The sequence below is a fragment of the Coenobita brevimanus genome, chromosome 97 (assembly GCF_032717465.1).
Source record: "Coenobita brevimanus isolate Jiangsu-jjx chromosome 97, ASM3271746v2, whole genome shotgun sequence".
Classification (NCBI taxonomy): domain Eukaryota; kingdom Metazoa; phylum Arthropoda; class Malacostraca; order Decapoda; family Coenobitidae; genus Coenobita; species Coenobita brevimanus.
In genome coordinates this window covers 40,257,672-40,271,578 of record NC_137050.1, presented here as the reverse complement: position 1 = coordinate 40,271,578, position 13,907 = coordinate 40,257,672, and the positions used below count along the sequence as shown (strand labels likewise).

The window sequence follows — 13,907 nt, the reverse complement described above, 5'->3', positions numbered from 1 at the left end:
GGAAAGGACATCACCTGCACTGCCGGCCCATCAGGTCACATCACTGCCCACAGACCCTGGCAGTTATTATCCATCGACATAGTGGGGCCGCTGCCACCGAAATCAGGTTATCGGTATGTCATCACTTTTGTTGATACTCAAAATTCCTCATTGCCTCCCCAGCAAAGGAACATCACACCGTTGCAGTTGTCGACACAATGATCCATCATGTTTTCCCATATTTTGGCATCCCACAGGCTCTCCACTCAGACAACACCCCGGAGTTCACCAGTAAAATCTGGCAGGAGTTAGCTCAAATCTTCGGTTATCACATCTCCCACTTGTCCCCCTACTGCCCACAGGGCAACACCAATTGCGAACGAAGCCATCACACCTTAATGAACCAGCTCTGCACCCGGATAGAAGAAACAAAGAACGACAATTGGCCTGTACATGTCAAGATCGTGCAATAGGGCATAAACTTTTGCCCACGAGAAGATGGCATATTGCCCTATGAACATGTGTTTGGGGAAGCGCCTCTCCTACCAATGCGGTGACACCTACAACCCCCTGCAACCTCCCCCACATCTGACCCCCTTCACCATCTCAAAAGGCGGCTTTCTCACCTGCATAGTAGCCTGGACCTCCAACCTGACACTGCCTCCAACGCCTACAAGCTGGGTGACACCGTCATGATAGCACAGCTCCTTACACCCCACAAGCTTGCACCTTGCTTCACAGGACCCTACACTATCACCAACGTCCCCAACCCCTTCCAAGTGACGGTTGATTATCATAACACACCCCACACACTCAGGAATCACCATGTGCGCCCAATCCGTGTCCCTGCTCCCCCAAACCCCACCTCGCGTCCCATGCCACCCTCCAAGCCCATCCCACCTCCCCCTACCTAATACGACCGCTACATAGCCCCCTCGCCTTCCCTCTCAGCCTCTCCCCCCATCCTCTACCACCCCTTCCCCCGTCACGCCGCATCACACCTCACCTGAAGACTCATCGACGCCGCAAATTCCCTACGTCTCCCCCACCCCCCCTACCACCCGTCCCATCCACATGCCAACTTCTGCTCCGCCCACCCAGCCTTCACCCCACCCATCCCCAGCACCGTCGCCACCCCTCCACCATCATGGTTCCCACCTGCCTCCCCATCCCCCACGCCCATCACCACATGTCCTGCCCATGGACCAACCTCTCCTGCACCTGCTTGCAGTGCACCCTGCCCACCGTCCATCACCACTCCAAGCTCCGCCACCACACCACCGCTCCCACACAAAATGCTCACCTCCCCACCACCCTCAACTCCACCACACCACCCACACCCACCCTAAAAACCACCATCACATGCTCCGGCCATCTTTCCCACCCACCCGCCTGATATGTCCCCATCCCTACATCATCCACCTCACCACAACACCACACTCTCCATCCTAACAGTCATGCTACACCAGGGCCAAATCCCAGCCGCCATCACTCCCCAGGGACATCACGCTGCATTGCCCTGTCATGAAACCTCACGCTCCACGGCGATCTCCAGCATTCAGCACGGCTCTCTGCAGGAGACAAGACCTACTGACATGAGAATCCGGCGAGCCACATGGGCACCGCCCTCCGGATACCACCATCACGTCCGTGGCCTCCTCCACCTCCTGCAACTCCTCCGCAACACCATCAACACGACCACCCGTTTCGTCACCTGCAACACCCAGATGCACGAAAATCCAGCCACCACAGCATGGAATGCCCTCCTGCAACATCTCCAACCCATGCACCACACCAACATCACCAAAAACTATCACCTCCAGTCATGGGGACATGACTTTCTCCCCAACGATGGTGATAAAATGCCGGGAATAGTGACTGAGGGCAACATAACACCCCCAGGAGGAGCCTACAGAGGGGCAGACACAGCACGACCCCGGGCGACAAGGACATAAGTCCGCCCGGGCCGTGCGCCCCTATGACCCGGAACTCGCCCTCCACCGCCATAGCAGGAAAAGGAGATTACCTTGCGGGCAAGCTGACCCTCGGCATGATCGAGGTGGAGCTATTACTCTAGCTCCAGGCAGCACCCCAGTGACATCCAGTAGTTGCACCCTTCTTGAGATGGCCTGCAACCACTCATCTCTTCTTCAGGAGACGGCCGGTAGCCGTCCCACCTTTGTATTGAGACGGCCGATAGCCACTCCGAAGGTGCCCTTGAGAAGGCCAGTAGCCGCTCACCCCTTCTTCAGGAGACGGCCAGTAGCTCCTCCCGCCTTCGTCTTGAGACGGCCTGTAGCCGCTCCGAAGGTGCCCTTGAGATGGCCAGTAGCTGCTCACCCTTCCTTCAGGAGACGGCTGGTAGCCGCTCCCCCACTCAGGCCACGGCCAGTAGCCGGGCCCTACGGCAGGAGGTGGCCAGCAGCCGCTCCTTCGTCAGGTGCTGTCACACCTCCTCGATGTGATATCCTCCAGGAGGAGGGTCCCACTCCCAAGGACCTGTGGAGAGGCCCTGTGCTATCCCCAGGGTTGTACTCTGCCCAGCAGGCTCCAGAGGGACCCTACCTGACGGACTCCGATGACGACAGACGCTGCAGCTTATTCCTGATGGCGTCCCCGACAGCAGGAGGCCGCAGTCACCGGGCCCCCACAGCCGCCCCAAGGACCTCTGGGCGAGACTTCTCGCCACCCCGACGCTGACGACCCTCGTCCTCCATCAGGCGCCTGGGTGCACGTTTCAGGGAGCTGTTCGGCCCCAGCCCTGAGGGCCGCACTCCAACCCCCAGCCCTGACAGTGCAGGGCCCTTCGCCACCCCTAGCCCTGGACAAGAGAGGACACCCCAACGAGTGATTCCGTGGCCGCTGGATACAGAGGCCACAGGCGGGACTCAGCCCCCATCAGGAGTTGGGCTGTGAGTGCTCTCGTTGCCCCACTAACCACGCCGCCGCCCCACTGACAGTGAGTGACAGTGAATTGTGCAGTGACTGTGATAGCGACTAGAATATCGGGCAGGTGATCTCCAATAGAATATAAGTCCAAGGCATAGTAATATGTGCTAATCAAGATCCGGGCAAACAGTGACACAGTGAGAGGAAGAAGATTTAACAAGAGTGCAGTGATTTCTGTAAACATGAGACTCGGCCTTTATAGTGTAATTCCTCTGCACTACAAGACCTGTGTAATACTTGCCCAGCCTAAGTACAGCTTCTATTTCCCTACAAGTGACAGCGAGCTATTCCCCCTGCCCGAAATACCACAAACACTATTTATTGTGCCATTCACCTGCTATCCTGAACTATTGACCAAATAGTATCCTGCGCGATACAACGATACCAGGACATGACTTATAATTACCCAGATTCCTGTTGTTGTGACATCTGCCTGTTCCACAAATAGAATTAGTCAATACAAGTGTAAGTTGTTGCCTTGAGTTTTTGTGTCCTGTCTCTCTTATTTGTCTAAGCTCCGGTCTAGAAAGAGAACCCAGCTGCATACTAGGCATTGAAGGGACGGGAAGCTGACCCTTAAACACCTAGCATAACAACGGTATATGACATTAGTATGATTCACAGTTTCACACAACAGTGTAGATATTTAACAAAGAAAAATATGCTTTATAAACAGCACGGGAACTGTGTTTGTCCCAATGGTGGTGACATCTACCGGAATACTAGCTTTGAAAGTACCCTATTTACGCTACGTTATAAGCGTATAATTACGTTTTCTATTTGTATCATATTATGGTATGTAACATTACTGTGATTCACAGTTTCAGAGAAATGTAGATTTTTAACAGTGAGAAATGGGCTTTTTAAACAGAGCGGGACTGTGTTAAACTGGGGTCCACAGTGCCCTCTATCGGACGCTGAAAGCACCCTATTGCATTACCATGGTGGAGGTGACGAGTGCGGGTGTTTCAGTATGGCGGCCGTAACTTGCACACTGTGAAAATAGCTCCTCCGTCACTGAACTCTATGGTAAGGAGGAGCTATCTCTACCGCGAGCGTGTGACTTTTGCCGCCATATTGAAACACCTGCACTCGTCACTTATAATGCAGAAACGTGTATGGATAATATTTTTTTTTTCTGCCAAGTTCAACGAATTATATGAGGTACATTTAGCCTGTTATGCTGGGTGTTTTTAGACCAACCTCTCGTCCTAAGAACACCAGCGACTGAGCGGGGTCCTCTTTCCGGACCGGAAGTAAAGCACCCACAAGGAACAGGACATTAAAAACCAGGCAGTACACCTTAACACATCTGTTGTCTTAATTCCTGCACTGTTACAATACAAAACAGAGAGATACTGGATAGGCTTTGGACAGGGACACAGAGTTAGCCTTTAATACAAATGTTTACAGTTACACTCAAGACATTATTATTGCGATACCCGTATACTGTTTGTAGGCAGAATTGGTATTTTATATATTAAGTCCGATACACCAGGAGAGGACAGGACCAAGGGTTAGGGGAATGAATATTACTATAAATGGGTAGGGTGCTGGTTGCGACACTTGAGAAAGTCACTTAGTCGCAGTAGCACTTATTCACAGGTCTTTGATTTTTCCCGCGCACCACTGATCTTGGCCCACGATTTCTACTGTATAAGTTCTCCTGTATGTAGTTGTTGATATTTTCTACTCTGCCAGGTATCGGGTCTCAGTACACTATTGGTAACTTTAGTCACTTATATTATTCGGGCCTTCACTCTGTCACTAGTCACTATACATTTCTGTCTCGACTGTTCACGACACTAGAGTTACTGAGGTCACTGTATACCCGTATTTCCTGGGCATCATCTGCTGCGTGTCCTGGGCGTGAGAGAGGGGTCCTATGGGGAGCCCTCCTGCAAGGGGCAACGCCCTGCCCGCAGGGGCGTCACTGCCCGGGTCGTAGTTGTTGGTGGTGTACAGGGAGGCCTTCCGGTCTGGGGGCCTCGACCTGGGAGGAGGGCCTCGTACTGGAGCCTCGTCGATGGGGTGCAGGGAGGCCCTCTGGTCTGAGGGCCTCGACCTGAGTGGTGGCCCTCAGGACTAGGGCCAAACATCTGCAGGAGGTGGGCCTGTCTCCTCTGACTCCAGGGAGAGAGAGAGCCTGGGCTGCCCGGGCCTGGGGGCTGCTGGTCAGGCCTGGGGGTCCGGGGGCTGCGGCTGCCTGCAGGGGGAAGCGCCGTCAGGGGTGAACTGCGGTGCCGCCTCTGTTGGGTGTCCGTCAGGGGCAGGGACCTCCCAGGTGTAGGTGGTAGGGCTCGGATCGGGCCATGCCACCACTCCGGCAGCACCTCCAGGGAACCACTCCTAGGGAGAAAAAGGGCGTCCCACGCAGCCGAGAGGGAAAGGATTGGCCACGCAAGGGACCTCCTGCATTGGGAGGGCCTTCGGAATCACGAATGAAGGGCGTACAGTGGCCGCTCCTTCCCTGTCACGTACGGTGGCCATGAACGCGGTTTTGTGACTCCTAGGGCTCGCAGCTGAAGGGCGTACGGTGGCCACTCCTTCCCCCGCATGTACAGAGACAGTGCTGGCGGTGCTGCTCCCAAAGGAGGAAAAGGCAGGAGAGGGGTGCACGAAGGCCACGCCCTCTCTGGTACATGCAGAGGCTGTAGCCGTGGGTCTATTTACCCTGGCACGTACAGTGGCCATAGCCGTGGGCCTGCCTGCCCTTCGGGAAGTAACTGAAGGCCGTAGGGTGGCCACTCTTTCCTCGTCACGTACGGTGGCCGTGAACGCAGTGTTACTCCCGTAGGAGGAAAAGGCAGGAGAGGGGTGCATGGGGGCAGCACCCTCTCCGGTACGTACAGAGGCCGTAGCCGTGGGTCTATTTACCCTGGTACGTACAGTGGCCGTAGCTGTGGGCCTGCTTGCCCTTCGGGAAGTAACTGAAGGGCGTACGGTGGCCGCTCCTTCCCCATCACATATGGTGGCCATGAATGCGGTGTTACCCCCGTAGTAGGAGGAGGTAGTGGATGAGGGGCGTACGGTGGCCGCTCCCTCCCCATCACGTACGGTGGCCATGAATGCGGTTCCACTACTCCTGTATCTGCCAGTCGGGGAGCGTTCAATAACTAACACCTCGAGGCCGTACCCAGAAGTGGCTGTGACTGAAGGGCGTACGGTGGCCGCTCCTTCCCCCTCACGTACGGTGGCCGTGATGGCGGTGTCACATAGGGAAAACAACTGAAGGGCGTACAGTGACCGTTCCTTCCCCGGTATGTACGGTGGCCGTACCGCGGTGTTGCCTGGGACTGACTCTGGATCAGTCCCACCCCGAACCTGGTGAAGGCTGCCCGGCTCGCAGGGTGGTTGTCTCTTCCCGCTTACCTGGTGTTGGGATAGTTGCGGGGAAGAGGAACTCAGGACAGGAGTGTCCCGGTGACTCTCTTGTTCCGGGTCAATAACCCCGCCGTGGTGTCCTCCTGGGGTGGCGGTGTGGTGGTGGCTTGGTGGTGGGGTGGGGGGTGGCGGGGTGGGTGGTCCGGCGGCGGCGGGTATTTTATAGCCAATAGTATAAAACAATGCCATAGGTTGCTGCAGTGCAGAGCTTACCCTTTAGCCTATGGCAAGGCAGAGAAAGGAATGGCAGTAATCTTATAGAATTAGCAGGAAGATATATTTCCTGTGAAATGTAATGCCATCTCTCTTTGATGAATATATGTGCCCATTTTTGCATCTGTGAGTGGACCATGGCAACATATTTTCCGGAATCATCGGCTGCTTTCAAAAAGCCACGGAGCAGCTCAGTACAGCAACTACGGGCAACTAAGTGTGGTGTAACATGGCTGCCACTACACCAGCGCCGCCCTGGCGGCGGACACACATATTACACGGTGTTACCCATGGGTAAGCCCCTCCAATACTCCATACTAATAGAGCTCAGTGTCCTCCAGTGAGCTCTATGGAGGATTTCCATAGAGTTCAGCCCCCCCCCCTTGCGTTTAGGTTTTTGTGCCTCCACTTCCGAAGTTAGGGTATTGACAGGCAGAATAGGATATTGCGGGAGGTTGTACAAGGAAATTATAGTGTAATGGCTACTCTTGTATTTTGGATATCTTGTAATAACCATTCTATGTAAGTGCTTTTAAGTATATAACATAAATATATAATAAAATAATAGTTAAACATTAAATTAGCAACCGTCCTCATAAATGAGATGGGCGGTGGGCCATTCCATTACGTCGGACGTAAACAAACGCACTGGTGTAGTGGGTGTGCAGTGAAATCTTTAGTATATTTTTAAAGCGAACTCGGTTTCTAAGTGTGCTGTATCGGAAAATTTAAGAGGAAGGGAGGCACGTGAATATGGCACGCGAAGGAGCGTTATGGATGGGTGATGTAAGTAGCCTTTATCTATAGTAGTTGTGTAGGAACACTGGCAGATAAATTTAATATATTCTTTGCTAGACGGGCGCAGCCATTCCCAATTTTCTGTTGATAGATTACCATAGATACAGGGCATTTTTAGATTTTACCAGTGAAATACAATCAGGACGTGTTTATATCACACCATCACCCCAATGAAGTTATCAAGAGCAGAACTTGCTGCTAGACTCCAAACGCACGTCTTACTTTTGACGTAATTTCTACTTCTCAGCCCACATGTTAGGTTTGGCTAATTTCTTTTAGGTTAGGATAGATTAGACTTACTGTAGTAAGTTAGGACTTAGGGATTTGGCCTGATTGGTATTTGGGGGCTCTAAGGTTAAGTGGCAGTCTTAAGTGGTTAAAATTAAATGGGGTCAAAGGGGGCAAAGACCTCCAGTTATGGAAAGTTAGGCTAGGATAGGGTAAGATAGACTGAATTGTTAGTTTCTGGTAATCCTGAAGAAGATGGTATTATTTTACAAGTTGCCAATATGCAGTTCAGGGATATTACCACCATAAATGTATAGTAGACTATATTACCTAAGAATGCTAGTGAACCCCCATAACTGCATTCGGAAATTTGCAATTCATAGAGATAATAAATTTAATTTTCTCAAAAAACCATACCTTGGACCTTGATGGCCAGTCCGTGTAAAAAAAAAAAAAAAGTGCGTTTGTACGTTTCTCTTTCCGTTGACTGTGCATGCGTCTGCTGGGTCTGTTTCACCCACTCATAGCCATACTTTATGTCACGTGGTGATACCGGTATTCTACCAATCAATTTGAAGTGCGGTCTTTGATTCCTTCTGGGTGGAAAATTCAAATTCTTCTCGCTGTGGCTTCCGAAGAAGTAAGAGATGTTTTGTTCACTGGGTGTAATTTGATTATTTACGCGTTATTAAGTGTTTCCACTCGGAACCAGAGGAAGCTGTTGAGTTATTGAGAAAACACGGTGTATTTTCTCTGGTAGTTTTTGATGAGATGAGTGATTTTGACCTTTATTTTTGTCAGCAATGCTTCATTTTGCCTCTTTTCCAATGGTTAACTTTGGCTGGATGAGGTGAAATGAAGCATTGTCAACAGAAAACAAAGACAAAAGTAAATTGCATCAAAAACCACCAGAAAGAATATACTGCACAACCTGGACCATCATATCTCTAAGATAAGCATTCTGCTGCAGCACGTTAGGTTTGGTTAGTTTAGGTCTGTTTGGTAAGGTTAACCAGTTATGCAGTATATTTTTCTGTTTTTTTAATGTGATTTTAGTGATTTTTGCCTTTGTTTTCTGTTGGTTAGGTTAGGTTGGGTCTGTTTGGTTGGGTTAACCGGTTGTGCAGTATATTTTTCTGGTGGTTTTTGATGCAGTTTGAGTGATTTTTGCCTTCGTTTTCTGTCAGAAATCCTTCATTTCACCTCCTCATCCAGTCAAAGTTCATAGCCTAATTGGAAAAGAGGCAGAGTGAAGCATTTCTGACAAAAATGAAGGTCAAAATCACTCATATCTAATCAAAAACTACCGGAAAAATATACTGCAAAACCTGGGGGGTGTATTGGCAACTTGTAAGAATTTACCAAGAAATAGGACCACCTATTAAATATTAACAAACAATTTTTACCTAGCATTGAATTGATTTAGTGACTTTGTGAGAGTGTAGATCAGATATTCATTCTTAGATCCTTGGTGGAAAAGTTTCTAGAGAAGGGAAAGAAGTTGTATGTGGCCTTCATGGATTTGGAGAAAGCATATGACAGGGTGGATAGACAAGGATTGTGGAAAGTATTATGAATATAGCTATGGAGTAGATGGGAAGTTGTTCAATGCTGTGAAGAGTATCTGTGATGGGGCTAAGGCTGCCGTGCATGTGGATAGTGAACTGAGTGAATTTTTCTATTTGAAAGTTGGATTGAAACAGGGATGTCTCATGTTTCAGTGGTTGTTCAATCAGTATACGGATGGGGTTATAAAAGAGATACAAGGTAGAGAAGTGAATGTTGGAGTGGCCCTAATGAGAGAGGGCAATGTTTGGAAACTCCCTGTACGGTTGTTTGCAGGTGATACTGTGTTGTTAAGTGAAGATGAAGGGGAGCTGCAAGGCTTGGTGGATAAGTTTAGGAGAATGTTTAAGAAACGGAATTTAAAGGTGAATGTAGGGAAGAGTAAAGTTATGGTCTTTGAGAGATGTGAAGTCAGTGAATATACAGTGAGGTTGGATAAGGATGAAATGGAAAATGTGAGTGTGTTTAACTTGCCCCATCCCGACATTTACTGGGCAGTGGTACGCCCCAGTCCCGGCATTTTTGGACCTCTTTTTTTTTTTTGGCTCAAACATCCGCTTTTGGTGAGAAACATCGAAAATTCATAGAGAAATCGCTTACCTGAGATTTAAAATACTCGATCTAGGTACGAGTACCTCCTTACCTGACTGGGTTTTCTAACAGGCTGGCACCAAAGAAAATGAGTTCTATGGGAGGGTAACTATTTTATCCACTCATAAACAGTATTTATTTATTTACTTGGTACGAATTTATATGTAGTACGAGAGTATATTGGTTTTCAAACAGTAATACAGTATAGGCATTGTTTCACTCACTAACTCATCACCATTCATGACCTTTTTTCCCCACATTACCTGATCATCATTTCTGACTGTTTCTTCATCTAATGCTATGTAAACTTTGTCCTCCACATTGTCATCGATTGGGGAATCACTCTGGCCCTGAATATCTTTATTGGCCAGGTCACTGGTAACAGGTGAATTGCCGAGACAATGGCGTGCAGGGGGGGGGAGAGATTATGCGGTGTAAGGCATTGTCCCTGCTTGGCATCTTGTAGAGGAATAGAGGAAGGTTGTCCCTTGTATACGTGCCAAAAATCACTCGCGAAAATTGAAAATTGTGCAAATTAGGAACCTTGCAATGTTGCCGCGTTAATTCACATCTCCGGGATATGAGTGCACATCATGTGAGGACGTGAATTCACGTCTCCGGGACGCGGCGGGTTAAGTACCTGGGAAGTGTGATGAGTAAGGATGGAAGTGTGGAGGGTGAAATGCTGGAAAGGGTACAACAAGGAAGAAAGGTTACTGGTTCCTTGAAAGCAGTGGTAAGAAACAGGGAAGTGAGCTTGGAAGCGAAAAAATTACTACATGACAGTATTATGATACCAACTCTAACGTATGGAAGTGCAGCTTGGACCTTGTTGGAGGGACAGAAGTCAAGAGTGAGAGCAGTAGAAATGAGTTATTTGAGAGAAGCATGTGGAGTCACACAGAGAGACAGACTAACAAATGAGGATGTGAAGGAGCGTTGTGGTGTAGATGTGGATGTGATAGGAAGCATTAAGAGAAACACACTGAGGTGGTTTGGCCATGTGGAGAGGATGGAGAGTGAGAGACTGATGAGGAGAGAGTGTATGTGAGTGAGGTGGAGGGGGAGAGAGGGAGGGGGAGGCCGAGGATGAGATGGAGGGATGGAGTGGAGAGGTACAGTATATGATGGAGGGGGGTGTGAGCTAGGAGCAGGGCAGTGAAATGGCAGGGGACAGGGCGACTTGGAGGTGATTTGTTTGTGACCATCCCGTATGGGATTAAGGCATCTGGAAGTAGATAGATTGATAGATAGTGAGAGTGTCCAGAAGTGCAATTTTGAGTACAAATAGGAGCCTTCAGTAAACATGGAGGTACATACAGAATAAGTTAGAATAAGTATGGTTAGATTAGCATAAGATTGGGTAAGAGCATAAACTGTTAGCTAGGTTAGGTTAGGATAAGTTTGGTTAGGTTAGTATAAAATTAGTTAATTTAGCATAAACTCGATTAGGTTAGAATAAATAAGCTCGTTAAATTACGAGAATTTTGGTTAGGTTTGGATAAATTGGCACTGATATGGATCTTCATAACTATCTGTCTGTAGGCCAAAACCCAGTAGAGGTGACCATTTGACTCTGAGTTAGTTTTTTTTACAGGGAGGAGCAGTAACCCTCAGCCAACCCACTTGTGATACATAGGAAACATGTATGTGTCGGTTATATGGTTACCACCCAGTGTTGTAAATGGTTTCCTGGCTTACAAGAAATCATTAGGCTTGTCGCTTAGTGAAAAGCCACTTGAAAAGGAAAGGAGACTAATAAAAAGTGACAGGCAAGATGGGAGAAATAGGAAGAGAGGAGGGCAGACACAGAAAATGAATGATAAAAGCAAAAGAGGAAGTAGGCAGCACTACATCAACTGAGTGGATGATGGTTGCCACCACCTACCGGTACTTTTGGTAACTTGCTACCAAACAGACTAACTACCTGTATATTCTTACACATGCAACACAAATAGTTAGTTTTGAATTTTAACTGCAAAAATTGATTGAGGAAAGCAAAATATAATATACCTATTTTGGGTATTTAAGGAAGCCCCCAGTCAGTTCCAGGTTGCCTGTGGCATCCTGGAACTGATTGGACATGTTGATTGCCGACGATCTCACAGATTGGATATGTCAGTGTACAAACATTCAAATCTATAGGCGACCTGGTACTAGTCTATGCGTATCTTATATTTTACGGAATATGAAGTCATCATCATCATTCGGACCTCCTTTCCCACCCTAGGGCAGGGTGAGGAATGGCATTGTCCAGACAGCCTAAGTTGCCCAACTCAATGAGCCATGCTTCCATTCACTCATCATTCAAGCCTATGGAATTCTGACTCCATCAGATAGGCCAAAAAAATTTCACCACATTCTGTAGCTTCACATAGTCTACATTTATCCGATAGAGTCAGTCCGAACACTGTCACGTTAAAAAGGGATGCCAAATCCCTGTGTATGTGTTTCTTTGTACAGAAATCATCCAGCCAGCTCGGTCTTTTGTCAGTCTCTTAGCCTCACCAATTGCCATACCTTACCTTTCTTCCTCACACACTCATCCACCATATCCCTCCACGTTCTTCTTGGTCTACCTCACCTCCTCCCTCCTTCAAGTTCGCTCACATATATATTGTATCTTTTTCACCACTATTGTCATCCATTCTCTTCACATGACCAAACCATCTTAGTACACTCTCTTCGATTCTGGTGTCCACAGACTTCCTCACTCTACATCTTTCACGAATCACATTATTCCATGTCCTGTCCACTCTCTGTACTGCACATACATTCCTCAGCAGTCCCACATCCACTGCTCTTACTCTTGGCTTTTCATTTTTATGCCACACCATAGTCTCATATCCGTATGTTAAAGTTGACACTAACACTCCTCCATGTAGCTAACTCTTACACTGCTGCAATGCTCCAGCCTCTGGTTTTTATCAAGACCTTCATAGGACCAGCTACTTTCCTTTGTTGTGTCACACGACTTTCCATTTCTTTTGCACATTTTCCTCTGTTTTCTATCAGTGTATCCAGGTATTTGAACTTTCCCGCCATCATCTCCAGACATCACCTTCGGCTCCCCAAACCTCGCTCCCACTACATCATGGAGAGTGGTCAAAACCCTAGGTTTTGATCACCTCCCAGTCATCATCACTACCAAAACCAGAATCACCCCAGCTGGCCACAAACACACATACACTAATTATAAGAGAGCCAACTTGGAGGCCTTTGTAACTGAAACAGAACAACATTTCGAAACACTAAACAGTACACCCATCACAAACATCAATACCGCTGTGCACACTTCCAATACAGTCATACAAAATTCAGACAAAAGAGACATCCCTAGAGGCAACAGAAAGAGACACAACCCCAACTTCACACCAGAAATTCAAGGCCTCATCAGACAACGGGACACACTGCGACACTCCCCAACATCCCATACACAAGACACGATACAATAAATACGAGAACTCAACACTCAGATAAACAGTAAAATATCAGAACAGCAAACACTAAACTGGAAAAATTACCTCCAAACACTTGACCACAGAACAAACATCAGCTAACTCTACAAAACACTAAACAGCATCACACTTTCCAATAGCAACACCACACAATCACACGCTGCCATCACAACAACAGACACCATACCCTCAAACAAACAACAAGCAAACACTCTCATCAATCACTTTTCACAAGTCAGCCATCTAACCCCCCATCTGGAAGACCGACGTATCATCAGACATAAGGACAGTTCCCCACAGACCCAGACTACACACCTTTCACTTACAACCAGACTTAGCACATCATTAACAACCTCAAGCACTCATCTGCCTGTGGACCAGACAACATAAGCGATATTCACCTTAAACACCTAGCACCACAAGGCATACAAGCACTCACTAACATATCAAACTACAGCTACTCACACAACATAATACCCAACATCTGGAAGCATGGCAATATCATCACTATCCCTAAACCCAACAAAGGCCCCACATTACCCTCCTCACATCGCCCCATCACACTCCTCTGCACCCCCTCTAAAGTCACTGAAAGACTGATACTACATCTAGTCACACCTCACATTCCCCTAGCCCAGTCACAACATGGCTTTAGGCCACTACACTCCACAAACATCCTTCTTACAGACTTTACACAGAGAGTTTTCGATGGCATGAATTCAGCTAGGCCACCACACAGAA

General features: G+C 48.2%; 1 protein-coding gene across 1 annotated transcript in view; it reads left to right on the top strand.

Moving 5' to 3' along the window:
- Nucleotides 1-7,168: 7,168 nt before the first annotated feature.
- Nucleotides 7,169-13,907, top strand: part of Secp43 (tRNA Selenocysteine associated protein) — a 160,675-nt gene continuing 153,936 nt past the window's right edge. The window contains exon 1 of the mRNA XM_080283279.1: nucleotides 7,169-7,311. Coding sequence (XP_080139405.1) covers nucleotides 7,279-7,311 — 33 coding nt within the window. The 5' untranslated portion in view covers nucleotides 7,169-7,278. The remainder of the gene's footprint in view (nucleotides 7,312-13,907) is intronic.